General features: G+C 42.4%; 1 protein-coding gene across 2 annotated transcripts in view; it reads right to left on the bottom strand.

Annotated features, from left to right (window-relative positions):
* Positions 1 to 4,348: 4,348 nt before the first annotated feature.
* The window catches only part of LOC109915249 (podocalyxin-like 2), a 47,096-nt gene continuing 32,623 nt past the window's right edge, over positions 4,349 to 18,821 (bottom strand). The window contains exons 4-8 of one of the 2 annotated variants that reach the window (XM_048606160.1): positions 17,579 to 17,653; positions 12,970 to 13,126; positions 10,539 to 10,600; positions 8,447 to 8,626; positions 4,349 to 7,117 (exon numbers count right to left, since the gene is read on the bottom strand). In XM_048606160.1, coding sequence (XP_048462117.1) covers positions 6,911 to 7,117; positions 8,447 to 8,626; positions 10,539 to 10,600; positions 12,970 to 13,126; positions 17,579 to 17,653 — 681 coding nt within the window. In that variant the 3' untranslated portion in view covers positions 4,349 to 6,910. Of the gene's footprint in view, positions 7,118 to 8,446; positions 8,627 to 10,538; positions 10,601 to 12,969; positions 13,127 to 17,578; positions 17,657 to 18,821 lie in introns of both variants that reach the window. The other variant, XM_048606159.1, reaches the window with a different exon arrangement.

The following is an 18,821-nucleotide window of genomic DNA, read 5'->3' on the forward strand; positions in this document are numbered from 1 at the left end:
TAACTGTATAAGTCCTGCGCTTGCTTTTCCAAAATGCAATATCACACATTTATCCAAATTGAACTCGATCTGCCACTCCTCAGCCCATTGGGTTAATTGATCAAGATCCCTCTGTAATCTTAGATAGCCTCCTTCAGTGTCCACTATACCACCAATTTTGGTGTCTTCCACAAATTTACTAACCATCCCTCCTAAATTCTTGTCCAAATCGTTTATGTAAATGACAAACAACAGCGGACCCAGCACCAATCTGTGCAGAACACCGCTGGTCAGAGGCCTCCAAACAGAAAAGCAACCCTCCACCACCACCCTTTGCTACTGTCAAGCCAATTTTGTATCCAATTGGCAAGCTCTCCCTGAATCCCATGTGACCTATCTGTACTAATTAGTCTACTATGCAGAACCGTGTCAAAGGCTTTACTAAAGTCCATGTAGACAGCGCCTACCACTCCACCCTCATCAATCTTTTTGGTTCTATCCTCAAAAAACTCATATTAGTTGGGAGCAGGATGGGATTATTACAGGTTAAAAACCGAAAGAACAGGTTGTTGTTTCACTGGAAGAAATTCCGTTTGATAGTGTGTTTTTTTCATATAAAAACATAAGAAATAGGAGCAGGAGTAGGCCATTCAGCCCCTCGAGCCTGCTCCACCAGTTAATACAATCATGGCTGATCTCATCTTGGCCTCAACTCCACTTTTCTATCTGCTCTCCATAACCCTTCAACCCGTTAGTAATTAAAAATCTGCCTTATCTCCTCCTTAAATTTACTCATTGTCCCAGAATCCATCGTGTTCTGGGGTAGTGAGGTTCCACAGATTCACAACCCTTTGGGCGAAGTAATTTCTCCTTATCTCTACTTTAAACCTGCAATCCCTTATCCTAAAACTATGACCTCTCAATCTACGTGAGGGAACATCTTTGTCAATCTACTTTGTCAATCCCCATTTTTATGGGTTATGGGAGTCACTGGCTGGCCCAGCATTTCTTGCCCATCCCTCGTTGCCCTCGATAAGGTGGTGGTGAGCTGCCTTGATTACTAGAGCAGCAACAATACCACTACACTGCATCATCACCTCCCTTACAATGTATTTCAGATGATCCAACGCAGAGCAACTCACTGTTCACTCTTCACTCCTGACCAAATATTAGCTACGAAATCTACTTGTGATTTTTAATAAAAGGCATCAGTCTGATATCAGTTTGGCACAAAGTTTAATTCATATGAAATGGTCAGCTCCAACAGGTCCATCACTTGATGATAAAAGATCAAGGTTTACCTAATTCATTCTCTGGCATCTGTGTGGTCACATGATACAACTATAATGAATTTGTTGACTAATCACATTCATCCGTCTATCTCACTGGGCCTGATTTCAAATCTGGGAAAATGGATGGGATTTGAATGGGTTAAAATCAGGCCCAATTAGTCTACAACAAAGCTAGACATGGTACAAAGGCTACTGCAGAGATGGAGAGCTTTGGAGAATTGTTGACGGTGTTTTTTTGAACATCCATGCTCCAATTTGATAACCAGCCAAATCCATTGTTGCCAGTGAGTTTCCATTGGCCATAATCATTCAATTCTTGCTTCAGTGGGGTCTGGAACAATCCAATAAATGTGAATTACACACACACAGCAAAGTAACTGGAATACAGTCCAAAAGATTGATTTCATTGGTAACCAGTCCAAGAAACCCTGATGTAGACTTCAGTTCCATGAAGACAACCGCTCTGTGTTCTCTATAAAATACTTTGATTACAAATTACTTCTCTTAAATGATGCAGTAAACATGCACCGTTTCAGAAGTCAACATCCACTTAGCAAGCAATAGTACTGTGCGTAGTGGATAACTGATTAACTGTGGTATGTGATTTCTCAATGAGACCATAAAACATAAGAGGGGAGTAGGTCATTCAGGCCATCAAGTCCATTCAATGAGATCATGGCTGATCTGATAATCCTCAAAACCACTTTTCTGCCTTTTCCCTTGATTCCCTCACTAATTAAAAAATGCCTATTTCAGCCTGGAATATACTTAATGACCCAGCCTTGACTGCTGTCTGCAGTAACAAACTCTACAGATTTACTACCCTTAAGAAAGAAATTCCTCCTCATCTCTGTCTTCAATGTGCAACCCTGCGTTCTGAGAATTACCCTGAGATTATCCTAGACTCTCCCACAAGGAAAAAAACATGGTTCTGTATCTACCCTGTCAAGTCCCCTGAGAATCTTGCCTGTTTCAATAAGGTCACTTCTCATTATTCTAAACTCCAATGAGTACAGGCCTCACCTACTCAGCCTCTCCTCATAAGAGGTACTGATACCAGCAGTATGAACCTTCCCTGACTGCCTCCATTGCCAGTATATCTTTCATTAGAGAAGAGGCCCAAAACTGTCCACAGTATTCCAGCTGCGGTCTGACCAGGGCCTCGTGTAGTTTTGGAAAAAATCCCTATTTTTATACTCGATTCCCTTTGAAATAAAAGCCAACATTCCATTTGCTTTCCCAATTAGCGGCTGAACATGGATGTTAGCTTTTGTGATTCATGGATAAGGACTAATGAATCCCTGTTTTCGAGATTAGTTTCTCTTTGAAAAGGGTAAAGCTGCTATATTTAAATCATTCATGGGATGTAGATGTCACAAGAGAGGCCACCACTTGTTAATCATCCCTAATTTCCTTTGAACTAAGTGACCTCCTGCAGGGCAATTACCCTAAAGGACGATTAAGAATTAACCAATGTGCTGCGGGTCTGGAGTCGCATGTAGGCAAGACTGGGTAAAGACAGCAGATTTCCTTTCCTGTAGATGGAACCAGATGGGTTGCTACAACAAGAATCATCAAATTTTTTTTTCTTATTAACTCTTGGGACGTTGGCATCGTTGGCTGGACCAGGATATGTTGTGGAGGTGTTTATGAAAATGGATATCATTTCTGAGACTAGCTTTTAACTCCAGATTTTTATTAAAATCTTTTAATAATATTAAAAGGAGCCAAACAAGAGCAGACATGTGATGAAGCTCCCTAAAATCCTCTCTGGAGGAGAATGTCTGTCCTCGGCTCTGAATTTATCCCACTGTGAAAAGTGTATTGCTGAAAGATGATGCATTTTGTTGAATCTTTCATCTTCCAAAAAGTATCTGATAAAGTGCCACATTATATGAAATCATGAGGTGCATGGATAGGGTGAATAGACAAGGTCTTTTCCCCGGGCAGGGGAGTCCAAAACTAAAGGGCATAGGTTTAAGGTGAGAGGGGAAAGCTTTAAAAGGGACCTAAGGGGCAATTCTTTCATGCAGGGTGTGGTGCATGTATGGAATGAGCTGTCAGAGGAAGTGATGGAGGCTGGTATAATTACAGCATTTAGAAGTCATCTGGATGGGTATAGGAATAGGAAGAGTTTAGAGGGATATGGGCCAAATGGGACTGGATTAAATTAGGACATCTGGTCAGCATGGACAAGTTGGACCAAAGGGTCTGTTTTCTATTAAGGATTATTGCAGAAAATGAAAGCTTAGAGTGTAAAAGGTGATATATAGTGTAGACAGAAGACTGGCTGGCTGGCAGACAACAGAGTATGCATAAATGTGTCTTTTTCTGATTGACAGCACGTGACAAGTGAGTACCATAGGGTTCTATGCTGGAGCCTCAACATTTTACAATTTACATTAATGACTTTGATGAGTGAAAGCCTGGTAGATAAATTCACAAATGAGACAGATGGGTAGGAAAGTATGTTGTGAAAAAGACCTTAGGAAGTTGCAGATGGGTTTAGATAGGTTGAGTGAGTGAGCAAAAATCTGTAATGTGGGAAAATGTGAAGTTATTCTCTTTGGCAGGAAGAATAAGGAAGAGTAACACATAAGTGGAGATCGACTTGATCAGTAAATCTGATCAATAAGTTCACAGACAATATAGGTTGTTCTCCTATAACGTGGTAGTTGCATTCTTGTGTGACCACGCACTACAGAAAATTGCTATACCTGTACAGCAGAAAGTTTGCATTATCCAAACAGCGTCCACTATTCACAAATCACGTTACAGCCAATTCGCTTTATGTGTTATAGCGGAACTACCTGTATAAACATTGGTGGGGGGATGGTGAAAATTTAGAAGGATAGCCTGAGACTACAAAAGGATGTTGATGGGCTGGTCAGATGGGTTGATCAATGTCAAATGGAATTCAGCCTTGATAAATGTGAGGTGATGCACTTGGGCAGAAGAAATCGGTAAGGGAATCCGTAATGCATGGTAGGACCCTGGGAAGCACTGAAGATCAGAGGGACCTTACTGTGCATGTACACCAGTCTCATAAGGTATCAGGACAGGTGGATAAAGTGGTTAAGAAGGCATATGGGATGCTTGCCTTTATTAGTCAAGGCATAGAGTTTGAAAGCAGGGATGAGATGCTGGAACTGTATAAAGCTGTATAAAACATTGGTTTTATATGTGCGCAGTTGAAAAATCAATGTTATAGGAGGGATGTCACAGCACTGAATAGGGTGCAGAGGAGATGTACCAGAATGTAGCCCCGGCTGGACGGTTTTAGTTATGAAGTGAAATTGTATAGACACGTGTTGTGTTCCTCAGAACAGAGCAGACTGAGAGGCCATGATTAAAATGTATTAAATTATACGTGGCATAGATAGGTAGACAGAAAGGAACCAATGGCCATGGGCATAAATTTAAGGTAAGGGGCAGAAGGTTTAGTCAAGATGTGAGGAAAAACATTTTCACTTAGAGGCTGGTGGGAATCTGGAACTCAATGCCTGTAAGGCTGGTAGAGATAGAAACCCCCATAACATTTAAGATGTATTTAGATGTGCACTTGTGATACCAAGGCACACAAGGTTATGGGCCAAGTGCTGGAAAATGGGATTAGGATAGTTAGGGGTTGCTTTTAACCGACACAGACACGATGGTCTGAAGGGCCTTTTACTGTGATCTGAATGACTCTTTCCAGAATTCCAAGATGGTTATTATGCAGCACATAATCAAGAAGGCTAATATGATGCTACTCTTTAAACTAGAGGAATTGAAGATAAAAGTAAGGATGCTATGCTTCAGTTATACAGGGCATTGGTGAGACCACATCTTAAATACATTGTGCAGTTTTGGGCGCCTTATTTAAAGACGGATGTAAATGCATTGTAGGTGATTCAGAGAAGATCTAGTAGACTGATACCTATAATGTCTGATGAGGAAAGATTGGACAGACTGGGTTTGTTTCCATTTGAGTTTAGAACAGGGAGGGAAGATTTGATTGAAGTGTATAAGATGCTGAATCATCTTGACAAGGTGGGCAAGGAAAGGATGTTTCCTTTTGTGAGCTGTATTTTAAAATTAGTCATCACCCTTTTAGGACAAAGATGAGGAGACAATTTTTTCTGTCAAAGGTTTGTGTGACTTTGAAATTGTCTGCCTCAGAACGGAATGGATACTGTATGAAAGGAGAGTGTTAATTGGTTAGGGAGTGGACTTTGATAGATACAGGCATTGCCATGGAGTATGCACCAGTTAATGATGCTGACAGTTAACTGCCAAGCTTTATTTAAATTTTAAACAAGGCAGATTAACTCTGACTGGTCAAGGCATTGCCTTGAGAAATGGACCAGGGAATGGCTGTCATCCATTGTCACCAGAATCCACTTGCCATCCAATCAGCACTCTCCTCTCATACAGTACAAATATTGTTTTCCATTCATTTTAGTATTTCATGTGTATTGTCCTGACAAAACAAGTCTTTTTGCAGCTGTATTCAAGTTCTGTAGTAACAATGACTAAGAACGATTCATCCTAGTTTGGGGTGAAAGTAAGCTGGTGCATGTAAGCTCACATCCAGACATTCTAATGTGCCTTGCACTGCGGCTCCATCCATCATACCATTTGTAGTTTAAGGCTAAGTCAGCCATATTCAGAATTCCAATGATCTAAGACAGCTACTTACATCATAAAAGCTGAAGTTTAATGAACTTCAGAAACTATGGCTGCTTTTTTTTTCAGACCACCAGTTGCTGCTTACTAGTTTTTATGTGTATTCTATGACATCATTGCTGTAAATCTTGTCATTAGGCTACCTGTGTTAAAAGGCAATAAGGAGGGACAATGAATTCCCATTCAGTCATCTCATACTGCCTTCCACATAAGCTGCTACTATGACAGCACACCTTTTTTGTTGCTCTTCTGCGGTGAACATTGTGTTTTGCCAAGGAGGAGGATGGAGAGTTGGAAAATTTCCTATTCTCGGGTGCACTGTAAACCTCAAACTCTTCCACTCCACCAAGAAACAGACTAAACCTCTTTAAACACTTACCGAAAATGACCAAAGCTTCCCAATTGTCATGCCAACGGTGGCCCATTCACTTTGACGGATTACAATGACAAAACCCAGGCCAAAGTACTTTAACCTCAACATTAGTAACGTGCCCTCAGCCCTAACACTGATTCACCAATGTTAACTGTTCCAGCCATTCCTGTAGGCTTTTTATAAACCCTGTGCTAAATGCGGTCAGTGATTCTGCACTGTGCTGTAGGAAAGAACTATCCATTATAGTATGCTTAGGAGCTCTATATATAATCAATGGATTGGATCCAAATGTGGGGTACGAAAAGGAATAAGTGATATCTGTGAAATACTCTGCTATTCCCATGTAGAAATGATTGGCCACTTTCAATTTAAGATGGTTCCATTCAAGATATGCGCCAAACAAATTCCACTGGCTCACTATTAGTGCTTTTCTTTTTGTTGAACCGGGGACTAGTGGTGTGACAGAGTGAAGATTATTGTAGCATTAGAATGCAGCATTGGATCGGTCCTTATGAAGCAATGATGCCTCTGTGCAAAGTACAGGGGTTCATCAAAACAAAGTATATCCTCTATACTAAATCACAAATGATGAAGGCTCCTAAAGGTGGGTGTCTTCTTCAAAACTGTCCGGCTCATCTTTTGACCCTTTTGTGATGAGCGTGCTCCAGCCTCCGGAACATTCCACTGCATCGCCATTCACACTGGGCTTCTTCTCCTGCATCTCTGATGTGCTGTCTATGGTTATGTCCAAGGTCGGGTTGTCGTGGCAACCATTCTCAACAAAATGGAGTTCCTCGCCATGAGACTAGGGGGAGATGAAATTAAATAATTGAGTAAAAATAATAGTTGGGAAATTCAGAGCTAATATTAAATTGTAAAAACATATTTAGCTGTTTGGTAGTCCAGAATATGAGTATTGCTGCAAAATGGCACATCGGCAAATAGGTGAAAGTCGTTTGCTGGTTCATTTCTCAGGGGTCATGCCCTGACCAATCACATTTAACCTGCCTGGTTTAAAATGTAAATTTGGCAATCTAACATTTGTAGATGCATTCTGCACACAATGTCTCAAACAATCAGAAATCACTGGCAAACCAATCAGCACTCTCCTCTCATTCAGTACAAATGTTTGTTTTGCCCGTAAATTGTCATTCTTGCAAACTGTCCTGATGACTGCAAGACGAACAGCTTCATCAAAATTTTTCCAGCAATACTCATACGTATATTTATGCTTTTTGATTCTGTTCTCTCCTAATCTTTTCACCTCCTCAATTCCTGAAATTTTCAGAAAGAGTTCTGTCTGGAATGACTATCTTCTGGCATCTCAACCCAAATGACCACTCTAGCCCGTTGAATCAAAAGGTAGGACAGAATTCTATTTGTTAATGGAATTCTTAAAGCCACTATGTTAATATAAGTAGCTGTTGTTGGAAATGTACTTTCGGACTTTGTCAGGATTTCCTGCGATTGATTTCTTAACACTTTGTGATGTTGTTAGCACGTCTTTCTATTCTGCAGCCAATTCTGCAAATCAGGCCTCCCACCACTAGCAGCACTATGGGGTCAAACATTTTACCCCAGTTTAATAAACTCTGACAAATTAAATAAACAGCATTTCTTTACATTAACAGTGAGCAAATCTAGGGGAGAGATACTAATTTACAGAAGATACCATCACTTTAACAATGGAAAGTCGGGGGAGGGTCATGTGCCATATTGTAGGTCAAGGCCAAAGCTATAAAACAAGTAAGAAGGTACGTTGAACACACTGAAATGAAACAAAGAACTGCAGATGCTGGACAAAAACAGAAATTGCAGGTGAAACTCAGCAGATCTCACAGCATTTATGGAAAGAAAGCAGAGTTAATGTTTCGAGTCCAGCGACTCTTCAAAAATCTGACTGATTGATTAAGTGAAAAGAAGACCTTGAACGTCAGCTTTCCTGCTCCTCTGATGCTGCTTGGCCTGCTGTGTTCATCCAGCTCTAAACCTTGTTATCTTGTCTTTGCATAATGTCCTTCGACAACTTAAAAGTCTCTTCCACAAACAAGAGGGAGCTCAAATTTCCCCTAACCATTCCTTATAACCTGGGCTCATGATATCTGTAGCCATGAGGTTTTGGCACATCACTGACCATGTTCTTTAACTTCGGAAGTCTTCGTTGCCAGCAGATGTAGACAAGGCCCGAGACAATGATCACTGCGCAGATTGAGCCAATGATAACGAGCACAACAAAGAGTTTCCCATAATCTCCACGGGGATGGCTGGGTCTCCCTTGGCAACCTGCAGCAGATGTGACATTGTGGATCCCAATCTGCAAATGAGACCATTATTAGGAACATAGGAGCAGAACAAACAGACCATTCAGCCCCTTGAGCCTGTTTCACCATCATATAGAATTACATAGAATGGCCATTTGGCCCAACTGGTCTACCCTAGTGTGTACAAACCTGCAGAAGCCTCCTCTCATTCCTTTTCTAGTCTTATCAATTTAATTCTTTATCTCTTTCACCTTCATTTGTTTACCTAGATGTAATGTTTTACCTCTGCTACAGGTGGTAGCTGGGTTCTAGTGGTATTATCACTGGATTATTAATCCAGAGATGTGGGTACTATTCTGGAGACAAGAGTTTGAATCCCACCATGGCAGATGGTGCAATTAAGAGTCTGGTGATGACAATAAAATTATTAGCGGAAAACGCTACCTGGTTCATTAATGCCCTTTAGGGAAGGAAACTGCCATCCTCACCTGATGTGACCTACATGTGACTCCAGGGCCACAGCAATGTGGTTGACTCTTAACTGCTCTCTGGGCAATTCAGGATGGGCAATAAATGCTGGCCCAGCCACATCCCATGAATGACAACAAAATGTTAGAGTAACGTAGTAATTACATTCCTGAAAACCACTGTGTAATTAGAAATACATTATTCCCATGAATCACAAAAGGTTGGTTTGCAGGTGCAGCAGGTAATTAAGAAGGCAAATGGGTATTATCCTTCATTGCTGGAGGGATGGAGTTTAAAAACAGGGAGGCTATGTTACAGCTGTGTAGGGTACTGGTGAGACTACACCTGGAGTACTGTGTACAGTTTTGATCTCCTTACTTGAGAAAGGATGCACTGGCACTGGAGAGGGGGTGCAGAGAAGGTTCACGAGCCTGATTCCAGAGTTGAGAGGGTTGGCTTATGAGGAGACATTGAGTAGACTGGGGCCATACTCATTGGAATTTAGAAAAATGAGGGGCAATCTTATAAAAACATAAAATTATGAAGGGAATAGATAAGATAGAAGCAGGGAGGTTGTTTCCACTGGCAGGTGAAACTAGAACTAGGGGGCATAGCCTCAAAATAAGGGGGGAGCAGATTTAGGACTGAGTTGAGGAAGAACTTCTTCACCCAAAGGGTTGTGAATCTGTGGAATTCCCTGCCCAGTGAAACAGTTGAGGCTGCCTCATTGAATGTTTTTAAGGCAAAGATAGATAGATTTTTGTACAGTATAGGAATTAAGGGTTATGGTGAGCGGGCGGGTAAGTGGAGCTGAGTCCACAAGAAAATCAGCCATGATCTTATTGAATGGCAGAGCAGGCTTGATGGGTCAGATGGCCTACTCCTGCTCCTATTTCTGATGTTCTTATAGAAACCCATGTTATCAATGTTCAGGTTATGTTCTCAGAGGTAATCAAGGTTGATTTTAAATCTTTTTAACAGAGTGACTCTTCCTGCTACTATACATCTCTCATGTTAAGAGTGAATAAACCCACCTCCATTGTCACTCCTTGGGGGATGGAACTGATCATTGCTATTAGTGGACAATCCACATTGCAACCTTTTATCAGATGTCTGAAATAAGGACCCCAGGTTCATTTCCTGCGAGGTTTGCCACCAACATGAAACTGCATGTGATGTGGAGAAAATAATGAAGACGAGAATAATCCCAGGTATAGCTGGATGGTTTGGAACAGTGAGTATAGACCTAGAAAAGGAACACTGGGCTCTGTGAGGTAGGAACAAGTATCAAACATTGCTAATGTCAACATGTCAGTGATCAATAACAATCATGTTATTGAGATCAGACACACGTTATTGGGATAATGGGTTGTAAAGTGAAATCAGTGTTTGTGGTGAAACTGCATTTATTGAAGACTCTGCAGTGGAGAGCTCCACATTCTAACCATGTTTTGGAGTGAAGAAATGTCCTTCTGGAGAAAGATTAAAAAAACTCACCTCTTTCAGGTTTTCCTTCACCTCTCCCAGCATCATGAGGACCTCCTTTGCCGGTATTGTACCTGGATTACCAAAATAAGGATCCTTTGTTTAAGACATGAATGTTGAATAGAATTTTACAATGCAGAAACAAGTTATTCAGCCCAGCAGGCACAGACTAGTGATTACGCTCCACTTGAATCTCCTATCTCCCTTCCTTTTACACCATCAATATTTTCTTCCTTTCTTCCTCATATTCAATTCTGGTCTCCCTGCTGTAGGAAAGATATTTTTAAACTTGAATGGGTGCAGAAAAGATTTTAAAAGATGTTGCCGGGGTTGGAGGGTTTGAGCTACAGGGAGAGGCTGAATAGGCTGGGGCTATTTTCCCTGGAGCGTTGGAGGTTAAGAGGCGACCTTGTAGAAGTTTATAAAATCATGAGGGGCATGGATAGGGTGAATTGCCAGTCTTTTTCCCAGGGTACAGAAATTCCAAAACTAGACAGCATAGGTTTAAGGTGAGAGAGGAAAGATTTAAAAGGGACCTGAGGATTATCTTTCTTACACAGAAGGTGGTGAATTATGGAATGTGCTGCCAAAGGAACTGGTGGAGGCTGGTACAATTGCAACATTTAAAAGGCATCTGGATAGATATATGAATAGGAAGGGTTTAGAGGGTTATGAGCCAAATGCTGGCAAATGGGACTAGATTAATTTAGGATATCTAGTCTGCACGGACATGTTAGACCAAAGGGTCTGTTTCTGTGCTGTACATCTCTATCATTCTATGTGTTTATCGAGCTTCCCCTTAAAGACATCTATATTCTATGTGCCTCAACTTCTCCATTCAAGTTCCATTCTTGCCACTCTGAATCAGCAAGTTCCTCCATTGGATTTATAGTGACCAATTTAAATCTAATGGCCCCTGGTCTTCTCTTTAACATAAGTGAGGTAACTATGAAGGCCCTACCTTCTCACTCTCAACCCCCTGATGAGGTGTGGTGACCCTATGGGTTAAACTCCCCATCAGTCATCTCTGTCCAATGAGACAGCAGTCCTATCATCCTCTGGGACTATGGTGACCTTACCTCTGCCACAAGTGAAAACTTTTTCTCTGCACTAATCCTATCAAACCGCTTCATCATTTCAAAGACCTCTATCAGATCATCCCCTTAGCCTCCTCTTTTTTGAGAGAAAAGTGTTGCAGCCCAATCAACCTTTCCTGATAGTTATATCACTTCTTGATATGGGCCAAATGCTGGCAAATGGTCAGATTGGGATGTCTGGTCGGCATGGACGAACTGGACCGAAGGGTCTGTTTCTATGTTGTATGACTCCATTACTCTATGTCAGTCTTGTAAATTATTTCAGCAGTTACTCAAGTGTCTGTATATCTTTTCTGGAAGAAACAATCATGCACAGTTCACCAAGTGGAGACGTGAATAGTTGAATAAAACACTAGGCCTGAGAGGGCTAATTTGGAAGATTTAGAATATCTCTATCCATTGATATAGAAATGACAGTCTCTGGGTGGAGCTAATTATTTCTAAGTCTGTCGTAAGTAGTTATAGTGTCATAGAGATGTACAGCACAGAAACAGACCCTTCTGTCCAACTCGTCCATGCCGACCAGATATTCTAAATTAATCTAGTCCTGTTTTCCAGCATTTGGCCCGTATCCCTCTAAACCCTTCCTATTCATGTACTCATTTGGATGCCTATTAAATGTTGTAATTGTACCAGCCTCCACCACTTCCTCTGGCAGCTCACTCCATACACGCACCACCCTCTGCATGAAAAAGTTGCCCCTTAGGTCCCTTTTAAATCTTTTTGTTCAGTTTGTTGTTAGTTGTTAGTCCATTCTACAGTCTATATCCATGTAGCATAGAGTCACATGTAAACCAGACTGGGTAAGGACAGCAGATTTCCCTCCCTAAAAGGAAAGAACAGTGATAGGCTGGAGTTTCCCAGAAAAATGAGAAAGGTTGGGAACCGAGTGACTCCTGTAGTGAGGGGATTCCAGAAACACGGATAGAAGGGAGTTCTCCTTAGAGATGGATGGCTACAAGGAGACTTGTCAGAGCAATTCAAAATGGTGAAGAGCTTAGATACAAAGGAAATAGAGACTATTCCCAATGGCAGAAGGGTCAACACCCAAAGGATGCAGACTTAAAATGATTGGCAAAAGAATTGGAAGTGATGACGTTTTATGCAATGAGTGATTAGGATTGGGAATGATAAGGCGGTAGACACAGATTCAACAGTAGCCTGTAAAAAGGGAGTTTGATGAAAGGGTTAAAATTCCAGGGATTTTGGGGAAAGAGCCAGAAGGTGGGTCTAACTGGACTGCTGCTTGAAAGGATTGGCACTGATTCTGTGGGCTAAATGGCCTTCTTCTGGGCTGCAATACTCTGCAATTTTACTGCCCCTTCAATGCGTCAGTGGACAATCACCTCGATCGCTGGCCAGCATCATCAGGAGGTGTTTCTCGTCCTCACTGGGTTTGCTCAGCGATATCAACCACGAGTCAGCAGGGGTGCTCAGTTTCCTGGAGAATGACTGTGCCACCAGCTTCAGCAGCTTTAATCCTTCCCGAGTCCGAAACACTTCCTGAAATACACAGCTTTCTTTAATCAACGGAGAAAATCACTTTAGAACAGGCAATCCCTTCTATAGAGGGCCCAATGATAAGGTGTATTTATGTAGTGCCTTTAACGTAGAAAACATGCAAAGAGGCATCATCACAACCATGACCTAATGGATGCCAATGTTTTTTAAAAAAAGTAAAAGATAGACTTGTTTCTATATTGTGCTTTTCATGACTACTGGATATCATGAATCACTTTGCACTTTTGTGTCTTTACTGCTGTAACATCTGAAATGCAGCAGCTGATTTTGTACAGAGCAAGCTCCCAAAATCAGCAACACAATAATAAGCAGAAAACAAATATCATAACAACAGCTGGAGTGATACATGTTAACAACTCCTCTTTAAAATTGTGTCATACCATCTTTTATACCAACCACAGTGGCAGATGGGACGTCAGCTGAGCGCCTCACCTCAAGAGGCAACACGTACACTGTATGCCTCAATACTGCACTGGCGTAACTGCCCTTGACCAAGGTGCTGAAATCCTAGAGAGAGAGAGAGAGAGAGAGAGAGACCCTCATGCCTCAGAGGCAAGAATGTAATCAGCTCAGCCACTGGAGAAAGATTTGGATGAGGTACCAGAACTCTTGGTGAAGGAAGTGAGCCTTAAACAAGGGGAAAGAAGCTGGGGAAATGGAGGGGTCTCAGGAATTCACACACTAGGGTTTAGTTTCCTGGAGAAGGGATCGCCAATGGAGGGAGATAAGTGACGTGCAAGAGGTTGGAGAAATCAAAAGCACAGAGAGTTACAGGTCAACTAGAGGAGGTTACGATGATGGGGTGCTGACGGGCCATGAAGGGATTTAAATGCAAGTTCAAGAATGAGGAGGCAAAGGTAAAGGCATATAGTCTCACCAGATCACAGGGCTGCTGTCTCTTTATAGACAGAGACAACTGATGGTGGCTTAGCCTGAGGGTCACCATGCTTAAGGTGAGGGGAGAGGCTGCAAAGAAGAGTCTTGTTTTTGTAAAATTTATTCATTTGTGGGATGTAGGCATTGCTGGCTGGGCCAGCATTTATTGCCTGTCCATAGCTGCCCCCTTGAGAAGATGGTGGCTGAGCTGCCTTCTTAAACTGCTGCAGTCTATGTGTTGTGGGTTGACCCACAGTGCCATTGGGAGAGAATTCCAGGATTTTGACCGAGCAACATGGTAACCTCAGCTGGTGTGGGAATTGAATCCATGCTGTTGGCATCACTCTGTATCACAAACCAACCATCCACCCAACTGAGCTAACCAATCTCTTGAATGTGGAGGTAATGTATAATAGAAAGAAAAGGGAGTGTATTGATATGGAACGTTAAAATTTGTCATAAGTGTCCAATTTTGATTGACAATATTTTATTCCATTTAAGGCTGTATATCAGGATTTCCCAAAGTATGGGTCAGGACTCTTGAGTTGCGACATGTGCTGACATTTTGGGGTTTGTAACCTCTGAGGCAGTAACGGTCACAATGGAACTCTGATTAAGTTATATCTCTAGAGGCCCTGCTGTCTCAACTTCTCCATACCACAGCTCTCAAATCTCACTGAGGAATTATTTTCATTCCTTGAAACAGGGTCACAGTGGGAAAGGATTTGGGAAGCACTGCTATTTTAGATGGAAATTGTTGGTTTCCCCAGGTTACAATACTAATATCAACCTGCAGGTGGTGCTGCATATCAACATGGCTGCACCCGACAACAGCACTCCCACGGGTGACTAATGGGACTGCAACTCATCGTAACAACAACAACTTTTATTTATATGGCAACTTTTTAAAACACAATTAACTATTCCAAGGCACTATACGGGAGTTTTAAAAATAAAATGTCACACTAATACACGTAAGGAGTTATCAAGTGACCAAAAGCTAAGACAAGTGCAACAGACTTTTGGATGACCTCAAGTTTTTGGAGGGGAGAACACAAGAGACCAACCAGAAGTGCATTAGAATCATCAAGGCTGGAGTTAAAAAAAGGAACAAATGAAAGTTTGACCTGCAGATGAGCAAATATAAGGGAGAAGAGGGGAAATGTTACCGGGGTGGAAACAATGGTTCTATTGAGGGCTTAAATACTTGGTGGAAAGCTTATCTCAGGGTAAAATACAACACCCAGACTGTGAACAAACTGGTTTAGCCTCAGATTGTTGCCATGGAGAGGTATTGAGTTGGTAGCTATAGAACGGTGTGTGGCATGGGAACCAAAAGCAATGGATTCAGTGTTCGGAACATTTAATTGGGAACACTTTCTGCTTATCTAGCACCTGAGATTAAACTTAGCAACAGGAGCCAAAAGAGGTAGTAGTGAGGTAGGCAGGGAGTCATTGATATATGTAGGAACTAGGCTGTTTGTAGCACAGTGGGGAGTCCCTACCTTTGGGTCAGGAGGTCTGGGTTCAAGTACCACATGCTCCAGAGGTGTGGCATAACACATGTGAACAGGTTGATTAAAAATATCTAAATGTAGAAAGTAATGTTGGTGCTGTTTCATGGTATTACCAAGAGGCAGCCCCCAGATGAGAAGCAGGAGCGGGGGGCAATATGATGATCAAGGTAATGACTGTACAATGGTCAAAGAATTCAAAGCACCTACATGGAAATCTCTGCAGTACATAGACTGACAATGAAATGGGAACACTGTCTTAGGCAGCTGCATGATGCAGACCTAAGAATGTTCCATCACCATGTCCACCGGTTACCACAGAAACCATTGAGTCAGTCCTCAGGCAACTTTCTGTCAATGACTTCCAAAAATTTCCCCCAGCCCTTTGCTTTGACAATATCATTTTTTTGCAGGTTCAATGTTCATCCTTCAACAGCACCACAAAAACAAACTTTTCACAACCACACATCATCCCAAAGTGTTTCCACTGCCAAAGAGGTCAGGCCTGTTTTAACAGAGGAAGGACATCAGATTATTGACACAGGGCAAGCCCCCACAATGCCAATGAGATAACGATGAGTTGGTCAGTTTTAATGTTGTGAAACCGCTTCATTTAAAGTTTGCAAAAAGATCAAATGCGACACAAGATAAGATTTATTCCTGTGGCAAGTTCAGATCTCGAATGCATTTGCTGGTGGTGTTATCAAGTCATACAGGTCTACAGCACAGAACAGGGCCCTTTGGCCCATCGGGTCTGTGCTGGTCAAAAATGAGCATCTACCAATGTAATCCCATTTTCCAACTTTTAGCCTTGTATGCCTTACAATCACAAGTGCACATCAAAATACTTCTTCAAGGTTATGAGGATTTCTGCCTCTACAACCCTTACAGGCTGTGTGGTAGAACAAGGTTCAACAAAGGCATTTAAAAAGGAATTAGATGGTTATTGGGAAAAGATCAATGTACAGGGTTACAGGGAGAAGGCAGGAGAATGACACAAAATGAACTACTCATTCTGATGGTGTTGCAGAAATGATGGGCTGAATGGCCTCCTTCTGCACTGTAACAGTTCTGTGATTCTGAACTGAGGGTGGGAGATTGGTCAGTGCCCAGGGATGTTTAGGTTAGGTGGGTTAGACATGGGAAATCAGGGGTAGGGGAATAGGTCTGGGTGGGATGCTCTTCAGAGGGGTGATGTGGACTTGTTGGACCGAATGGCCTGTTTCCACACTGTAGGGATTCTATGATTCTATGACTCTGTTGGAAACTGCACTTCCGTTTTATCCACTTGAGAGAGCAGACAATCTCCCCATCTTAAAGTCGGTACCTCTGACAGTGCAGCATTCCCTCAGTTATGTCTTGATTTTATGCTAGGTTTCTGGACTGGGGCTTGAGACTCCCAAAATTCTCTGCCTCAGAGGGCAAAGAATGGTATCCACTGAGACAAGGTTGATATGTTACTCTTAGCCACGTCACACGAGGTCTACCAGTGTATTTCTACTGAGAATCCGTGAACAACAAGAAGCTGAACCGCATTGGGAAATGAGGTTCAGTATTAAATTGATCAAGGACAGAGAGGTCATAATCCATTCCTGGGGTGTGGTATGGTAAATGCAGGGTTGCAGGGATGAGGTGGGTCTGGGGGCAATGCTGTTGGAGGATTGGTGTGGACTCAATGGGCTGAATGGCCTGCTTCCACACTGTAGGGATTCTATGAAATAGCCTACCTGGCCAACATTTCATTGCCCATCCCTAATTGCTATGGGTCGACAACATTTGTGGGTGTCTGGAGTCACGTGAGCAGATGGCAGATTTCCCTTCCCTAAAGGGCATCGGTGAACCAGATGGGTTTTCAATGACAATACACAGTGATTACACGGTCATTGTTAGATAGGTCTTAGTTCCAGGTTTTTAATTGAATTCAAGCACCCACCATCTGCCATGGTGGGATTCAAACCCATATCAAACTGCAGTTCTGGATTACTAGCCCAGTGACATCACCACTACGCCCCACCATCACTTCTCCACAACGTTCAATACTCACACATTCAGTGTTTTCAGTCAGGTTGAGGATAACGTAATTCTTTCCAGCTAATTTGCTCCAGTCTCTGCAAGTAACCTGCTGAAGGGAAGTGCAGGAACCAAGTCAGTCACAGCAGAGCAAGAGATGGACAATATACGAGAGTTTGGTATTACCAGAGTGGGACAGTTTTTAAAACATTGCACAGAGTGACCAAGGCATGTTAAGACACAGCTTTAAGAAGGCTTTCAAAAGCAATCAAGGTCATATCAGGATCAATTCTCATCTGGGAGACAGGGCAACCTATTGTGAAGCAAAAGCAGAAAGTGCTGCAAATAGTCAGCAGGTAGGCAGCATGTGAGAGTGCAGAAATGGAGTAAGGGGAAGTGATAGCCCAGAGATTTATTGCTAGACTCTTAATCTAGAAACTGAGTGAAGACATTTCCCCTCATCTTGGTCCCAGAATGGCATGGTGGCTGAATGGTTAGCACAGCTGCCTCACAGCACCAGGGACCCAGTTTGATTCCACCCTCAGGCCTGCGTGGAGTTTGCACATTCTCCCCGTGTCTGCATAGGTTTCCTCCAGGTGCTCCAGTTTCCTCCCACAGTCCAAAGATGTGCAAGGTTAGGTGGATTGGCTATGCTAAATTGCCCATAGTGTCTAGGGATGTGCAGGCTAAGTGGATTAGCCATGGTAAATGCAGGGTTACAGGGATGAGGTGGGTCTGGGTGCAATGCTCTTGGAGGATTGGTGTGGACTCAATGGGCTAAATGGCCTGCTTCCACACTGTAGGGATTCTATGAAATAGCCTACCCCATATCCTGAGACTGTGACTCCTGGTTCTGAACTCTATAGTTATCGGGAACATCTTCCTGCATTTACCTGTCTAGTCCTGTTAGAATTTTATAGTGAGACCCCCTCCCCCACTTCTAAACTCCAGTGAATACAGTCCTAACTGATCCAGTTTCTCTTCGTACGTCAGTCTTGTCATCTCAGGAAGCAATCTGGTAAAACTTTGTTGAATTTCCTCTACAGCCAAAACATCCTTCCTCAGATAAGGAGACCAAAACTGCATATAATACCACGTCTATCTAAAAGGACAGGGGCAGCAGATACATGGGAACACTTCTGCCTACAAGTTCCCCTCCAAGCCACTCACCATCCTGACCTGGAAATATATCGCTGTTCCTTCACTGTCACTGAGTCAAAATCCTGGAGCTCCCTCCCTAAGGGCATTGTGGGTAACCCACATACAGTGTCCAACGT

Source organism: Rhincodon typus, chromosome 16, assembly GCF_021869965.1.
Source record: "Rhincodon typus isolate 14 chromosome 16, sRhiTyp1.1, whole genome shotgun sequence".
Lineage (NCBI taxonomy): Eukaryota > Metazoa > Chordata > Chondrichthyes > Orectolobiformes > Rhincodontidae > Rhincodon > Rhincodon typus.